General features: G+C 35.9%; 1 protein-coding gene across 1 annotated transcript in view; it reads right to left on the minus strand.

The window, feature by feature from the left end:
* Window positions 1–15,265, minus strand: part of LRRC7 (leucine rich repeat containing 7) — a 574,473-nt gene that overhangs the window by 9,503 nt on the left and 549,705 nt on the right. The window contains exon 26 of the mRNA XM_081490660.1: window positions 4,700–4,774. Coding sequence (XP_081346786.1) covers window positions 4,700–4,774 — 75 coding nt within the window. The remainder of the gene's footprint in view (window positions 1–4,699; window positions 4,775–15,265) is intronic.

Genomic DNA, 15,265 nt, shown 5'->3' on the forward strand with positions numbered 1-15,265 from the left:
TATGAATGTGAACACTTTGGAATAAAGCCAATTAGTTGCTTCTATGAAAGACATTTCCCTAAGTGTATTCTGTGGAAATAGCTAATTGATGTTGCTGGTCAAGATGGCTGTATGGTTAAGTATGTTGGGAAATGTAAGATTTTTCAGGTTCTTAATATGCTTAGAACATTGTGAAATTCTGAAACAAAGGATAGACTCTGAAGTGGCTCTGAAATGTATTTGAGTAACGAACTCTTTTAAAAAAAATATTTTAAAAGATTCCACTGAGAAACAGTATTCTAAATTGAATAGCGCTTTTTGAATTTTGTTTCTTTCTTTTAAAAGATGTTTCTCTTTCTTCCTAGACAGCAAAGCTGTTGGTTATGACTTCTTGCTTCCTACAATGTGCCTGGATCCAGAGGCTTTCCCCTCGATGGTCTGGAAAACTAGACCAAAGACTCCAAGTAAGTCTCTCTTATGAGTAAAAGGCATGAGATTTAGTGCATGGAATTCGTGACAATAATATGGCTTCTCAAAAGAACTTTGTTTGAGGTTGTTGAGTAAGTAAACTCTGAGTAAGATAATACTGTTAGCAGCTAACTACACCTACTGGTCATTAAAAGAGGCATAAAACTTTCCCTCAGACAAGGAAGGTTTGACTCAGTGACTGTATATAGATATAGCACTGTATATCTGTATACAACTGACCAAGGCATTCATGGACATTAATTTCATTTAGATTTATGGGAAATCTAAACTTTCTTTTTCCATTTTGAACCTTGAAAGCTGTAACTCATCATCCTATCCTAACCCCCATTCTCACTCCAAGCCATGTCCATGTTTGAATTCTCCAACTCAGTGAGAAACTATAAAATCGGAGGGTTTTCTTTCTTCATGCTTGGGATCTCTCTCCTCTCTCACTGTACTCCACACTCACCCGTTCTGGCATAAGGCTTTCACCTCTGCTCCTGAAGACAGACACCAGTCTAGCCCATGGGTATTCTTCCCCTGGAGAAGGAAATGGCAACCCACTCCAGTATTCTTGCCTGGAGAATTCCATAGACAGAGGAGCCCAGCGGGCTACAGTCCACAGGGTCTCAAAGAGCTGGACATGGCTGAGAGACTAACACTCACTTTTATTCTTCCTTGTATTCATCCTCTTTTCTCCTCTCTGTTAAACCTGGAATAACTCCTGCTTCATCAAGATACCATATGCTCTGACCCAAACAGCTTAACAATAGCTAGTGAAACTTGACAGATACATTTGTTGAGAGTGGTTTTTCAACTTGTCTGTATGAATTGTAGGGACAAGGTGTTTCAAGTTTAGAAAAAAAGGGATATATCTGGTTTGTTTGAATTATCATCTCTTTGATTACTCTATATTGGTATCTCTGAGAGACAGCCATAGACCAGGAATATACTTTGGATTATAAATTTCAAAGCTATTAAAATTTTGGAAAAGTAGAACTAGATATCATAAACTAATTATAAATCATTTAATTTCCCTGCTCCTAATGAAGTTAGGCTCTTGTCTTGGGAAGGTGAGAGGGCAGGTGAATGAAGAGGATAGGAATTGACTACTGTGATAGACTAGGGTACAATGTACTTACAAGTGGCCTACAACTGTGAGTCATGTTATCAAGTACAATACATTTTTTTTGCAGTCTATTCATCTTTAGAACAGAGTAACTGTAATTAATGGATTTTCTATATTTAAATATATTTTAAATTGTAAAATGTATAATTAGGTTGACTTTTTTAATTGGAAAGAATATTATGAAAAAGAAACTTGATGTTAAATGAACAAAACTGTCACTTCAAAAATGGTCAAATATTGGCAAGTTCACATGGTTCAATTGAATAACATTTTTTATGGTCCATGTGCTTTCCCTTTATCTCTCTCACTCTTTTATAATTCGACTTCACAGAAGATAAAGCTGTAAGGGGTCAGTTCCCCTAGCAGAGTGCTCTTTCCTCATGCTACACTGTCTAAAAGCAAAATGACTTACTAAACTTTAGCCAGTTATTTGAATATTCTCATGAATTATAGTATCTATTCTAGGAAAATGAATAGTAAATGACAGAATAATCATGTGAATATGTTTTAATTAACATCATTTCTTAATGCATACATTTTCATGTAACTCAAATAACATGCTCATAATACAACAGCAGAATAAGAGAGTTGTGGGTAAAAAGAGTTACAGAAAAAGAAAGAGATAGCTCTTATTTAATAAATTCTGGGTTTGGGGGAGGTTTGGGAAAGGTACATCTCTTGCCATTTTATATATCTTTTGCTACTTGCTACTGATTTAGCTCAAACCCCAAACTGCCCTCACATTAAAGAGGAGCTCATTCATTAATTTTATTCTTTTCTTTTACCTTGATTTTCCAGGTTGTATGCGTTCATTAAGATTTATAAATAAATTTGCTCCAGTGAGGATATATTCTAATGATCTTGAAGTGACAGATTACTCAATGTTATAAGTTCATTTTTATCCCAGTGTTCTTTAAACTAAGAGCTACAGTATCATTAAGATATAAAAACATAATTTTCTCTCTTAACATCTGATGTTGGAATGATTCCAGTTTAGAATTAGTCATTTTTATTTCCTTCAGAAAATATAATTGGCCACTTGTGCTTTTTAACTAGCATGAATGAAACTGTAAATACAGCAATTTATTTGATGAAGGTCTATGTACATTTTTCTTTTACTGAAAATGGACTTTGATTTTATTGTACTAGACACAAATGAGTTCTACAGCAAAAATAAAACGTTACATCCTTGAGACTCCTCTGTGGAGAGAATAGACAACCCAGGGGCAGCTCTTCTGACTTTGATTCCACTTTCAATTCTTTTTTACTTCTTGTGTTAAGAATTTATTTCTCTGTGCACTTTGTGTTGCTGTATACTTCTCAGGGACTAGAAACACTTACTAAATTCTCATTTCCCCACATGAAACCATTCTAGAATTTCACAGCCAGGAGCATATTCTAAACCTGCAACTAGGTATCACCTTAATTCGCATTTCCTTCTGTAGGATATCTATATGTGTATCTCTCTATCTATAGAATATTTTAGTATCTATTTAAGTATATTTCTTTTCTCAGTTTGGAGAGAAAAAACTTTTGCCCCCCTCTGTCACAGATGAAGGCAAAATCTCCAAACTTGTTTCATGCTATGGGATAGTTCTCTATCCAGCCTGGCATTCTAATAGATCAGAGATCTGAGATGAGCTGGCTTCATTTTTTGCAGACTCTGACATCTGAAATAATTTGTTCAAAATTCAGTAGAGGAAAAGAACTAGCTATGTGCTTTGTTAAATAGCACCATGTACTAAATGTTAGGTAGTTACATTGTGAGTTTATTCATAGCTGTTTTCCATGGAAATTGATAAAATTAATGAACAGTTGAATTTTTGAGTTAGGGGACCTCAGCTGTAGTATAAACCACAGTTCATTTTACATATACTGAGTGTGAGTTCTATAGAGATGATATAAAATGCTGAAGACCAAAGGGCTAGCTATGCAATTAAAAAATAGAGGACTTTGATAATAAAATGGTAAAGAAAATATTTAGCTTTTATGTCTCTCTTTTGTTTCAATGTCTTGACTCAAAAGATCATCTACCGGTTTGGTCTTTTTTTTCACATAACATAACACAGTTTTATATATAAAATGTACAAGTATAATCACACAATATAGATCCAAGAGATGAACAGGTAGATACAAAAGTGTTCATATAACTCACTCTTATGTAAGCTACTTCTGCCACTCAAGAACATATCACTAACCTCTCTGCATAGATAAATAAAAATTTGGTTTGAATGATGGCTCTTAAACTCTATATACAGTGTTTCACAAAAGAAATGCCTTGTCATAAGCTACTGAACCTTCTTCATATTAACTGGATAGTCAGGGTGTTTTCTGTTTGCTATTATTATAAACAGCACTTTGATAGCCATCCCTGTACAAGCAAGTTTGAAAATCTGTTGGTTTGGTCTTCTGTCTACAAGAAATTGACATGGACCTTTTGGGTGGTATTTCTACTGTGACATTGCCAGAGGTTGGAGTGATTCATAGTCTTTTCAGATAATTATCATTTTTGAAAACTTAAGTTTTCATGATCTTTCTAGTTAGTTTTAAATATTTGTGAGAATAAGATTCCAAGACAATTTATCTATATAGAGTTTTTACTTTTCTGCAATTCTTTGACAGAGTTCAGTAAATAGAAGGTAGAGGATCACTTCTGAGCTGAGTTGAGTGGGGTCTTTCTATTTTGGTAACTATCTGAGCAGGGAAAGTAGAGAGAACTAACCATGTATTTCATACTATTAAAACAGTAACAAGATTATTGTTGAGAAATTAAATATGAACCAGTCCCTTCTCCCTCATCTAAAGTTACATCAATACCTTATTTGGGTGCTTCATTCTTCTTACCTATACTTGATAACTATGCATAGATTCTTGTATATATCAATTCTTACATTCCCAAAGTAACACCATTCATTTAAAAAAATATGCAGAACACTTGCCATGTGCCAGGTACTGAGAATATAGGATTCTACCAGGCTGAATTGGTTTCTGATTTGTCTCTCAACTCCAAAACAGTAAAGGCAAATAAGAAATGTAATAAAAACTTGTTTTCAATCATTTAACTCAAGTCACTTATTTGTTTCAATATTGGTCTTGAAAAGCATTGCTTTGTATCTGTCTTACCTGAAGGATTTTATCGCCAGGCTGTAGCAGGTTGGATGCTGGTCCATCAGGTTGAACCCTAGTAACAAAGATACCCTATAAGTCAGAAGTAACAGAGGTTAGGATTCTATTTTCAAGACCTAGACCTACTTAAAAACTTTTTCATTTACATAGAAAACAGTGAAAACATTAAAAATAGTTTACACATATAAGGTTCAAAGTTATTATGGTATTTTAAGCAAGGCACCTCTAAGTCAAGTTTAAGGAAAATGACATTTCTATTTGCATAAAAAGCTCATATTGTTTTTAAAGTGCAATTATGATTTATAAGTTAAATTCATGGCATATTCTTAATTTCTTCCTTAAATAATTTCATATATGGTACTAAATCATTTTTTGTGTAACTTCTAAAGTTGTCTAAAGTTGTTCCTCATTGAAAATGTCTCCTATTTGACAGGTTGTAAATTCAATATACACTTTAAAAACCTTACTAGAATTACATATAATACTGGTTTATTTTAATGAATATTGCTTCATATGTTACTGAGGATTTTAAAGTAAAATGAACAAATTAAACCTAAGAAAATTCCAACACGAATATTAAATACAAAGTTTGCATCTACATAGTTACAAAATTCCTAAATTGGTTTAGTTTTAAAAAAAGTCAAATTTCCAGTGATAACAGAACAGACTGTATGACTTCAAAACCTTTATACCATGAAATTTTTGCATCTTGTTCTATGTCCCTGGATATGTTCCAGTGTCTCTGGGTTTATGATCTACAGGAACTTGGATAGAATTTATCCCCTGCTGTTGTGTGAAAATTGTATAAATCTTAATTATGTTAAATTGGTTCATAGTGCTTTTCAAGCCTACCTGTGTCCTTCTACTCTTCTGTCTATTCATTTTATTAATTTTTGAGAGTTTGATATTGAAACTCCAACTAAAAATCTTAATTTACTTTAAAAATTATTGTAATATATAGTAGAACTATATGTAACTTTGCTCTGTATTTTTCAAGTTTTCTGTAAATGTTTTATCATATACTCATAATTTAAAAAATTAAAAAAATTAGACAGACTTTATCCAGTCAAGGGGAAAAAAATAGTTTTATTTATCACATACACAAAGCAAACATTTATTGCATTTTACCATATGTGAGGCCCTGATCACATGGACCACAGCCTTGTCTACCTCAATGAAACTATGAGCCATGTTGTGTAGGGCCACCTAAAATGGATGGGTCATGGTGGAGAGTTCTGACGAAACACGGTCCACTGGAAAAGGGAATGGCAAACCACTTCAGTATTCTTGCCTTGAGCATCCCATGAACAGTATGAAAAGGCAAAAAGATAGGACACTGAAAGATGAACTCCCTAGGTCAGTAGGTGCCCAATATGCTTTCTGGAGAACTAGCTCCAGAATGACTGAAGAGACAGAGCCAAAGCAAAAACAACACCCAGTTTGGGATGTGGCTGGTGATGAAAGTAAAGTCCGATGCTGTAAAGAGCAATATTGCATAGGAACCTGGAATGTTAGGTCCATGAATGAGGTAAACTGGAAGTGCTCAAACAGGAGATAGCAAGACTGAACATGGACATTTTAGGAATCAGAGAACTAAAATGGACTGGAATGGGTGAATTTAACTCAGATGACCATTATATCTACTACTGTGGGCAAGAATACCTTAGAAGAAATGGAGCAGTCATCATAGCCAACAAAAGAGTCTGAAATGCAGTACTTGGATGCAATCTCAAAAATGACAAAATGATCTCTGCTCATTTCCAAGGGAAACCATTGAATATCACGGTAATCCAAGTCTATGCCACAACCAGGAATGCTGAAAAAGCTGACATTGAATGGTTATATGAAGACCTACAAGACCTTCTAGAACTCACACCCAAAAAAGATGTAAAAAGATGTCCTTTTCATCATAGAGGACTGGAATCCAAAAGTAGGAAGTCAGGAGATACCTGGGTAACAAGCGAATTTGGCCTTGGAGTACAAAATGAAGCAGATCAAAGGCTAACAGAGTTTTGCCAAGAGAATGCACTGGTCATAGCAAACACTTCTTCCAAAACACAAGAAAAGACTCTACACATGGACATCACCAGATGATCAGTACCAAAATCAGACTAATATTCTTTGCAGCCAAAGATGGAGAAGTTCTAAACAGTCAGCAAAAACAAGACCTGGAGCTAACTGTGGCTCATATCATGAACTCCTTATTGCCAAATTAAGACTGAAATTGAAGAAAGTATGGAAAACCACTAGACCATTCAGGTATGCTGCTGCTGCTGCTGCTAAGTCGCGTCAGTCGTGTCCGAATCTGTGCTACCCCAGAGATGGCAGCCCACCAGACTCCTCCATCCCTGGGATTCTCCAGGCAAGAACACTGGAGTGGGTTGCCATTTCCTTCTCCAATGCATGAAAGTGAAAAGTGAAAGTGAAGTCCTTCAGTTGCGTCCGACTCTTGGCGATCCCATGGACTACAGCCTACCAGTCTCCTCCGTCTGTGTGATTTTCCAGGCAAGAGTACTGGAGTGAGTCGCCAGTGCCTTCTTGGATTCAGGTATGACCTAAATCAAATCCCTTATGATTATACAGTGGAAGTGACAAATAGGTTCAAGGGATTAGATCTTATAGACATAGTGCCTGAAGAACTATGGAACATTATACAGGAGGCAGTGATCAAGACCATCCCCAAGAAAAAGAAATGCAAATAGGTGAAATGGTGTCTGAGGTGGCCTTACAAATAGCTGAGAAAAGAAAAGACGCAAAAGGCAAAGGAGACAAGGAAAGATATACCCATTTGAATGCAGAGATCCAAAGAATAACAAGGAGAGATAAGAAAGCTTTCCTCAGTGATGAATGCAAAGAAATAGAGGAAAACAATATAATGGGAAAGACTAGAGATCTCTTCAAGAAAATTAGAGAGACCAAGGGAATGTTTCATGCAAAGATGGGCACAATAAAGGACAGAAATGGTATGGACCTAACAGAAGCAGAAGATATTAAGAAGAGGTGGAAAGAATATACAGAAGAACTATACAAAAAAGATCTTCATGACCCGGACAACCATGATGATGTGATCACTCACCTAGAGCCAGACATCCTAGAATGTGAAGTCAAGTGGGCCTTAGGAAGCATCACTCCGAACACAGCTAGTGGAGGTGATGGAATTCCAGTTGAGCTATTTCAAATCCTAAAAGATGATGCTGTAAAGTGCAGCACTCAATATGCCAGCAAATTTGGAAAACTCAGCAGTGGCCACAGGACTGGAAAAGGTCAGTTTTCATTCCAGTTCAAAAGAAAGGTAATGCCAAAAAATGTTCAAACTACCACATAACTGCACTCATCTCACATGCTAGCAAAGTAGCACTCAAAATTCTCCAAGTCAGGCTTCAACAATATGTGAACTATGAACTTCTAGATGTTCAAGCTGGATTTAGAAAAGACAGAGCAACCAGAGATCAAATTGCCAACATCCGTTGGATCATTGAAAAAGAATGAGAGTTCCAGAAAAACATCTACTTCTGCTTTATTGACTATGCCAAAGCCTTTGAATGTGTGGTTCACAACAAACTGTGGAAAATTCTTACAGAGATGGGAATATCAGATCTCCTGTCCTGCCTCCAGAGAAATCTGTATGCAGGTCAAGAAGCAACAGTTAGAACTGGACATAGAACAACAGACTGGTTCCAAGTCAGGAACGGAGTACATCAAAGGTGCATATTATCATCCTGCTTATTTAACTTATATGCTGAGTACATCATGCGAAATGCTGGGCTGGGTGAAGCACAAGCTGGAATCAAGATTGCTGCGAAAAATATCAATAACCTCAGATATGCAGATGACACCACCCTTATGGCAGAAAGTGAAGAACTAAAGAGCCTCTTGATGAAAGTGAAAGAGGAGAGTGAAAAAGTTGGCTTAACTCAACACTCTGAAAACTAAAATCATGCATCTGGTCCCATCACTCCATAGCAAATAGATAGGGAAACTTCGGAAACAGTGAGAGACTTTATTTTGGGGGGCTCCAAAATCACTGCTGATGGTGACTGCAGCCATGAAATTGAAAGATGCTTGCTCCTTGGAAGAAAAGTTATGACCAACCTAGACAGCATATTATAAAGCAGAGACATTACTTTGCCAATAAAGGTCCGTCTAGTCAAAGCTATGGTTTTTCCAGTAGTCATGGATGGATGTGAGAGTTGGACCATAAAGGAAGCTGAGAACTGAAGAATTGATGCTTTTGAACTATGGTGTTGGAGAAGACTCTTGAGAGTCCTTTGGACTGCAACGAGATCCAACCAGTCCATCCTAAAGAAATCAGTCCTGAATATTCATTGGAAGGACTGATGCTGAAGCTGATACTCCAATACTTTGGCACCTGATGCAAAGAACTGACTCACTGGAAAAGACCTTGATGCTGGAAAAGATTGAAAGCTGGAGGAAAAGGGGACAATAGAGTATGAGAAGGTTGGATGGCATCACTGACTTGATGGAAGTGAGTTTGAGTAAGCTCCGGGAATTGATGATGGACAGGGTAGCCTAGGGTGCTGCAGTCCATCAGGTCGCAAAGAGTTGGAGACGACTGAGCGAATGAACTGAACTGAACTGAGGCCTGATTGCTGGTATTATAAAGATATATGGAATATAATTTTTTGCCTGAATGAGCTCACTATTCAGTAGAAGAAAAGTTAAGAAAACCAGTGAGTATAAGCAGTGTGACAAGTGTTATGATAGAGGGATAATAGATTATTTAAATAGCTGAATCAGCTTATCCTGAGTGCGTTGGGGCTTCTAATTATGATAGAAATATAATAGATTATTTAAAATATTGCATTCATATCAACCTTAAAGTTTGGAGCTTTCAAGAAGAGGAGCTATCTGGCAACTGATCATAAAGGAAAATTAAAGGGTCCACACAGATAAGGAGAGGAAAGATATTCCACATAGAAGGGATAGTATATACAAAAGTGAGTGCCTTTTATATTGAGGAAGCTGCAAGTAGTTCTATTATGCCTGCAGTGGTTGTGGAAGGGTTCAAGTGGGTTGGGTTGGGAGTATTAGAGAAGAACCCATAAACCCCCAAATTAAGTAGGAGCCAGATCAAGACAGGCCTTTAATGGACATCTTTATCAGTTTGGGGAGCTAGTGAAGTATTTGAAGCACGATGATAAAATTTTAATTAATATCCTAAGAATGAGCATTTGTCCTAAGAATGGACAAGCAAAACGTGTGTATTCAGTGGAATATTATTCAACAATCGAAAGAAATGAAGTGCTGACATCAATGAACTTGAAAACAATGCTAAGTGAAATAAGCCATTCACAAAAGACCACCTATTGTATGATTCCATTTATATGAAATGTCAAGAAGTGGCAAATGCATAGAAATAGAAAGCAGATTAGTGTTTGTAGGGGGTTGGGAAGCAGGGGGCTAAGGAGCAACTCTTAATGTGTACAGATTTTTTTTAAGGTAATAAAAGGATTCTGAAATTAGATAAGTGGTGATGATTGCACAACTCTGTGATTATACTTATAAACCACTTGACTGTACATTTCAAAAGGGTGAATTTTATGGTATGTGAATTGTATATCATTATTGCTTATTATTTTTAAATTATTAAACATAATTCCTATTAAAATAAGTATTAATATAAGATAATATTATAATGGCTTTGCCTGTTATTCAGAAAATTATCTCTCTTGCTAATCTGTAGACTTAATGACTCACTTACACCCATAACTTTGTGTGTATGTGTGTATGTGAGTGGTTTAACAAGCAGACCCTAATTAAAATATTTCCATGTATTTTACTTTAGCAATTCAGATCTTTATGAGACATTAGGCTTTTGAATTATTTTTATCTTTCTGATTTTAACTCATTTTCTTTCCCATTCAAAGATGAAACTCTAGATAGGCATTACATTTTCGGAAAAGTGCATAACTTTAACCAGTAATTTGACTTCTAGAACACAGGCTAAGGAAATAACTGGATAAGTATTCAACAAGGATTTACCAATATGTTCATATGATATTATTTGTAATAATAAAATTAGAAACCACACCAAAATATCTAACAATAGGAGATCGATTAAATAAATTATGGTAAATCTATATAATAGAATGATATGTGGTCATTAAAAAAGAAGTCCTAGGTGACAGATATAGAAGTATACTGGTGCTTAGCAAAAACAAGCAAGCTATAAAACATGTGTGGCATAGTACTATTTTCAATAAAACATATTTAAATGTTTATTTTTGTGGGAAAGTGTCTGGAAGGATATACTCCTAAACTTAGCAGTGGTTGTATTGGGTAATGAGACATTGTATATATGTGTAAATATGTGTGTGTATACACATATATATGTATATTTATATATGATGTTACATTACCTAGTATAACCACTGTTAATGTTTAGGGGTATACCCTTACATATATATATATATTTCTCTTTATTTTTGCTTATCTGAACTTTGTAATTTTCTTATTTTTCTACAGTAATTAGACACTACTTATAAGAAAAATAAGGTACTACTATTTTAAGAAAATAGTAATAAAAACTTAAAAAATTTCAAGTTTATGGTGTCACAATTCGGTGTCATGTCCACACAGCTAGTGCTTTGGTCAGTTCAGTTATACAAATGCTCAGTTCACAAGGAAGAAGAAAACAGGTTGTTCGAAAGGGACAGTTAAATAAAACATAACAACTAATCCACTAGACCAGTGAATGGCATAGGCTGCGAAAACAAAGATAATCCTTACAGCCCTTTTCATACTGAGCACATAACGCTCATACTCCGTCAATCCAGGAGACTGTATGAGTACTCAGTTCCCTTGGTGGTCCCCTCTTTTTGCTGCTGAGGTCACTGTACAACAGACAGAATGACATTATTGCCCCAAATAAGGCACTGCATCTCTGGATGCTGAAGGTGAAGCTGTTTTTACTATTATATTTTGTCCCAGCAGTCAAAGTCTCTGCTCCCTAGTTAATTTTGACGGCCTTTTCCCAGCTCATTGTACAGGAACGGTTTTAATAATGTTTGTGTGAATCCAGACCGTAGGAGCGAAACTGTGACCATCATATCTGCAATGCTGGGAGGAACCAGCAACACCGCACAACCGGTCTGCCGGAAGAATACAAATGTCATGTCTGTGGCAAGTTTAATTTCATTCATCACAAAGCTCTGCAGAACTCAGCCACTGTTCTGAAGACTTGCTTTGAAGCTTACTCTTATGATGGCCTGAGTCTTCCTAAGTATTTATCGCTGTCTTCTAAAGCTCTAATAGTTCTTTTCAATCAATAATTTTTTTTTTACCAACTATGAAATTGCTACTCTCTTTGATATAGTTTCCTTTTTTCTGTATATACATATATCCTATCAGCCTGCATATTGCCTCATTAGTCAAAACAGATAGCAATGAGAGTCATGTTTGATAATGGTGTGTAGCATTCATTATTTTTGGAGGTGGACTGTTTCCCCAAAGACTGCTTGGAAAGGCCAATGCCCTGATTTTCCACTGTATTTACGTATATAAACACTGTCATATGAAAGAGACCAAATAATTCTGAGCTCATTTTATGGTCTCTGTTATGATGAATATAGATGAGAAATATGAAAACTTTGACACTTTTGAAAAAGTTCTTTATAGCAGTGTGCCACCCTTTCAACAAATTCATTATATTCTGAGATTTCAAAGAATACGTTGACACTGACAGATACCAGTGAGGAATCACCAAACTATTTGTATTCTTAAAATTAGAGCAAAAACTTCCCACTGACTGGTAAAGAGCCGTCTCCTAAATTCCAAGTGCAGTAAGCCATCCTGTATGTATCAAAGATCCAAATCATGGCATAAGACCAATTTTATAATTCTTTGGGCAAGATCTAAAAAAATTCATTTCTTGTAACACTTAGGAGAGTGCTAAATGTGGATCAGACTATCATGCAATACATCCAAACTAGTGAAACAACCTATATACCTAAGGCTATAGAAAATCCATTTTGCCCAAATAAGGAAAATATCTCAGTAACTGTTTTTCAATGAGTAGTGTGTATTAGGTTTTTTGCTGCTACTATAATAAGTTATCACAAACTTAGTGGCTTAAAACATCACAAATTTATTATCTGACAGTTCTTTAGGTTAGACAGTTAACTCAGTTCTCAATGGGCTGCAACAAAGGTGTTGGCTTGCAGGTGTGCGTGTTCAGTTGTGTCCAACTCTTAAAGTGCAATCCATAGCTGGCCAGGCTCCTCTGTCCATGGAATTCTCCAGGCAAGAATACTGGAGTGGGTAGCCATTCCTTTCTCCAGGGGATTTTCCCAAGCCAGGAATTGCACCCGGGTCTACTGCATTGCAGGCAGATTCTTTACTCTCTGGGCCACCAAGGAAGCCCGCAATAGTGGATTATACCTCATGGTTATTATATTAAGTGAGTGAATACATATAAAATACTTAGAGCAGTGGATGGCATTCAGTATGGGATCAATAAATGTTGCTATAATTATTGAAAATTTGAAGACTGAGCTACAATCCAATGTCTTTTTATCCAGCAAAGCCCACTTTAAGAGACTTCCGGGTCTCCCAACTGTACTAGATTTACTGACAGGAAATTCTTCTCTTTACTCTTAGTCTTGGAGTGTAATGAAAGACCAACATTTGTTATCTTTCCCTCAAATTCCCAACTGATAAGAGGGAATATAACAACATTTATTGACCTCATACTGAATGCCATCTTTATTTAGGGAAGGAGATGGCAAGAGGGCTGGAAAGTCTTTCCTATATCATCTGTGGTTTCCTAGTGGTGGCTCTCAGTGATAATGGCTCCAACTATTGTTTCATTCTTAATAGTGGACATAGGTCCCAACAAGAGGGTTTTCTGATAGTCCTGAAGAACGTTTAGAGGTTATCTCCTCTGGTCAGTCCAAGTCAGTAGAGCATCGGATCCACAACAATGGCAGAGTCTAGTTATTGGCTAATGGCTTATCTGAGTGTGTTTTTCTAATATTTTGCACCTCATGTTCAGCTCATGTTTTTTAGTGGCTTCAGCAGCACAGTGGTCCTCCCTCAGCACCACTTCTAGAGGGCAATTTGCAGCCGAGCAACAGTATTGCAGTCCTTTCCAAATAAGTCTTTTCTCCTATCAAACACCAATATCTAAATGTGTTTGAGACAGACACAGATCCAATGGACTCAGGAATCACAGAGGAGCTCCCACAGTTTTGAATCAAAGCTAATCTAGAGAGTGCTGGCCATGTGCTGCAAAATAGGCATGACCTGTTGCCATTTCATATTTCTACCCCAGTTTTTGAACCAGTTTTCATATAAGTTTATAAATGATTTTTTCCAAAAGTACCCATAATGGGCTTTTAGAAAGTTTTGCATTTCACAAGTAATTCTGAAGAAAGATGGGTATGGAAGGTTTTTCATAGTGTTAAGATCTGACCTTGTCTTATTGGTTACCTAGCCTGCACACCACTGGACATAAACCTTGAAGGACTCAGGAAGTGAGTCTACAACGCAAACATTTAATATTCTAATTTTAGAGGAGAAAGGAACTTTATATGACTGTTTAATGATGAAGGTGAATGACTGTGACAGTCTCAGCCATTGTAAATGTAGACACCAAAATAGAACTTGTCTTAAGGGAACTGCAATATCAGTTTGTGAAATATACTTTTCTTTAAAATTCTGAAAAAAACTTGGCTCTAGCTGATGCTAAGAAATTGGTTTCTAGGAAGGCCATATGTCAGATAAAAATTGCATACTATTGCAATTATAATTTAGAACATATTGGTTATATATTATAAAATATGATATTTTATGCTTTCATATAACTATAAAAGTTCAGAGAGTGTTTCTGGAGGAAAAAATTGACTCATAGAAATAGTAAACCCAGCCACTGATTCAATAGCTTGTAAGGTGTAACTTTTTGGGGGGTCAAATATTGGTAAATATTTTTTTCATAAATTGGGCAATATTAATATTAAGCTATGATGTGGCTCAAAGGAGCAGCATTACAAATGCGCAGTAGACTGCGTTTACTTAATCCCTGTGATTATTAGACCACTTGACATATCAACAATAAAGGTGTTATCAATAGTTTTACTCTATGAGTCAAAAGTGTGAAAACAAAATATTCTCAGGTTAATTGCTGAGAGTCAAATCTTGAGCTCTGAATAGTTTCCTAGCTTAATAATTGAAGACTTTATATGCAGCAAGAGAAGAGATTTATCCAGTGATCATTAGAAACTAAAGAAGAGGGGAGAGAAAGAGAAGAGAGGGAAGGAAAGGAGAGAAAAAAAAGAAAAAAGAGGGCATTGGCAGCTGAACATGATGCTTCAATGTATGACTGAACTTTAGCTGACAAAACAATGAATATGAAATCCATAAAAAATGAACAGAAAGAATTGCTTTAGAAACCTAAAATAATTGAGCCTCAAAAGACAGAGATTACAAATTATACAACTGACCAAAGTCCTCCAAAAATGTCACAAAAATCTTATCCACAGATTTTAAAGGAATTCAAAACTCTCTTTCATGAACTTTTATATAAAGAAATATTAAAATAAAAAT

Source organism: Giraffa tippelskirchi, chromosome 5 (genome assembly GCF_054371585.1).
Source record: "Giraffa tippelskirchi isolate mGirTip1 chromosome 5, T2T-mGirTip1v1.2.pri, whole genome shotgun sequence".
Lineage (NCBI taxonomy): Eukaryota > Metazoa > Chordata > Mammalia > Artiodactyla > Giraffidae > Giraffa > Giraffa tippelskirchi.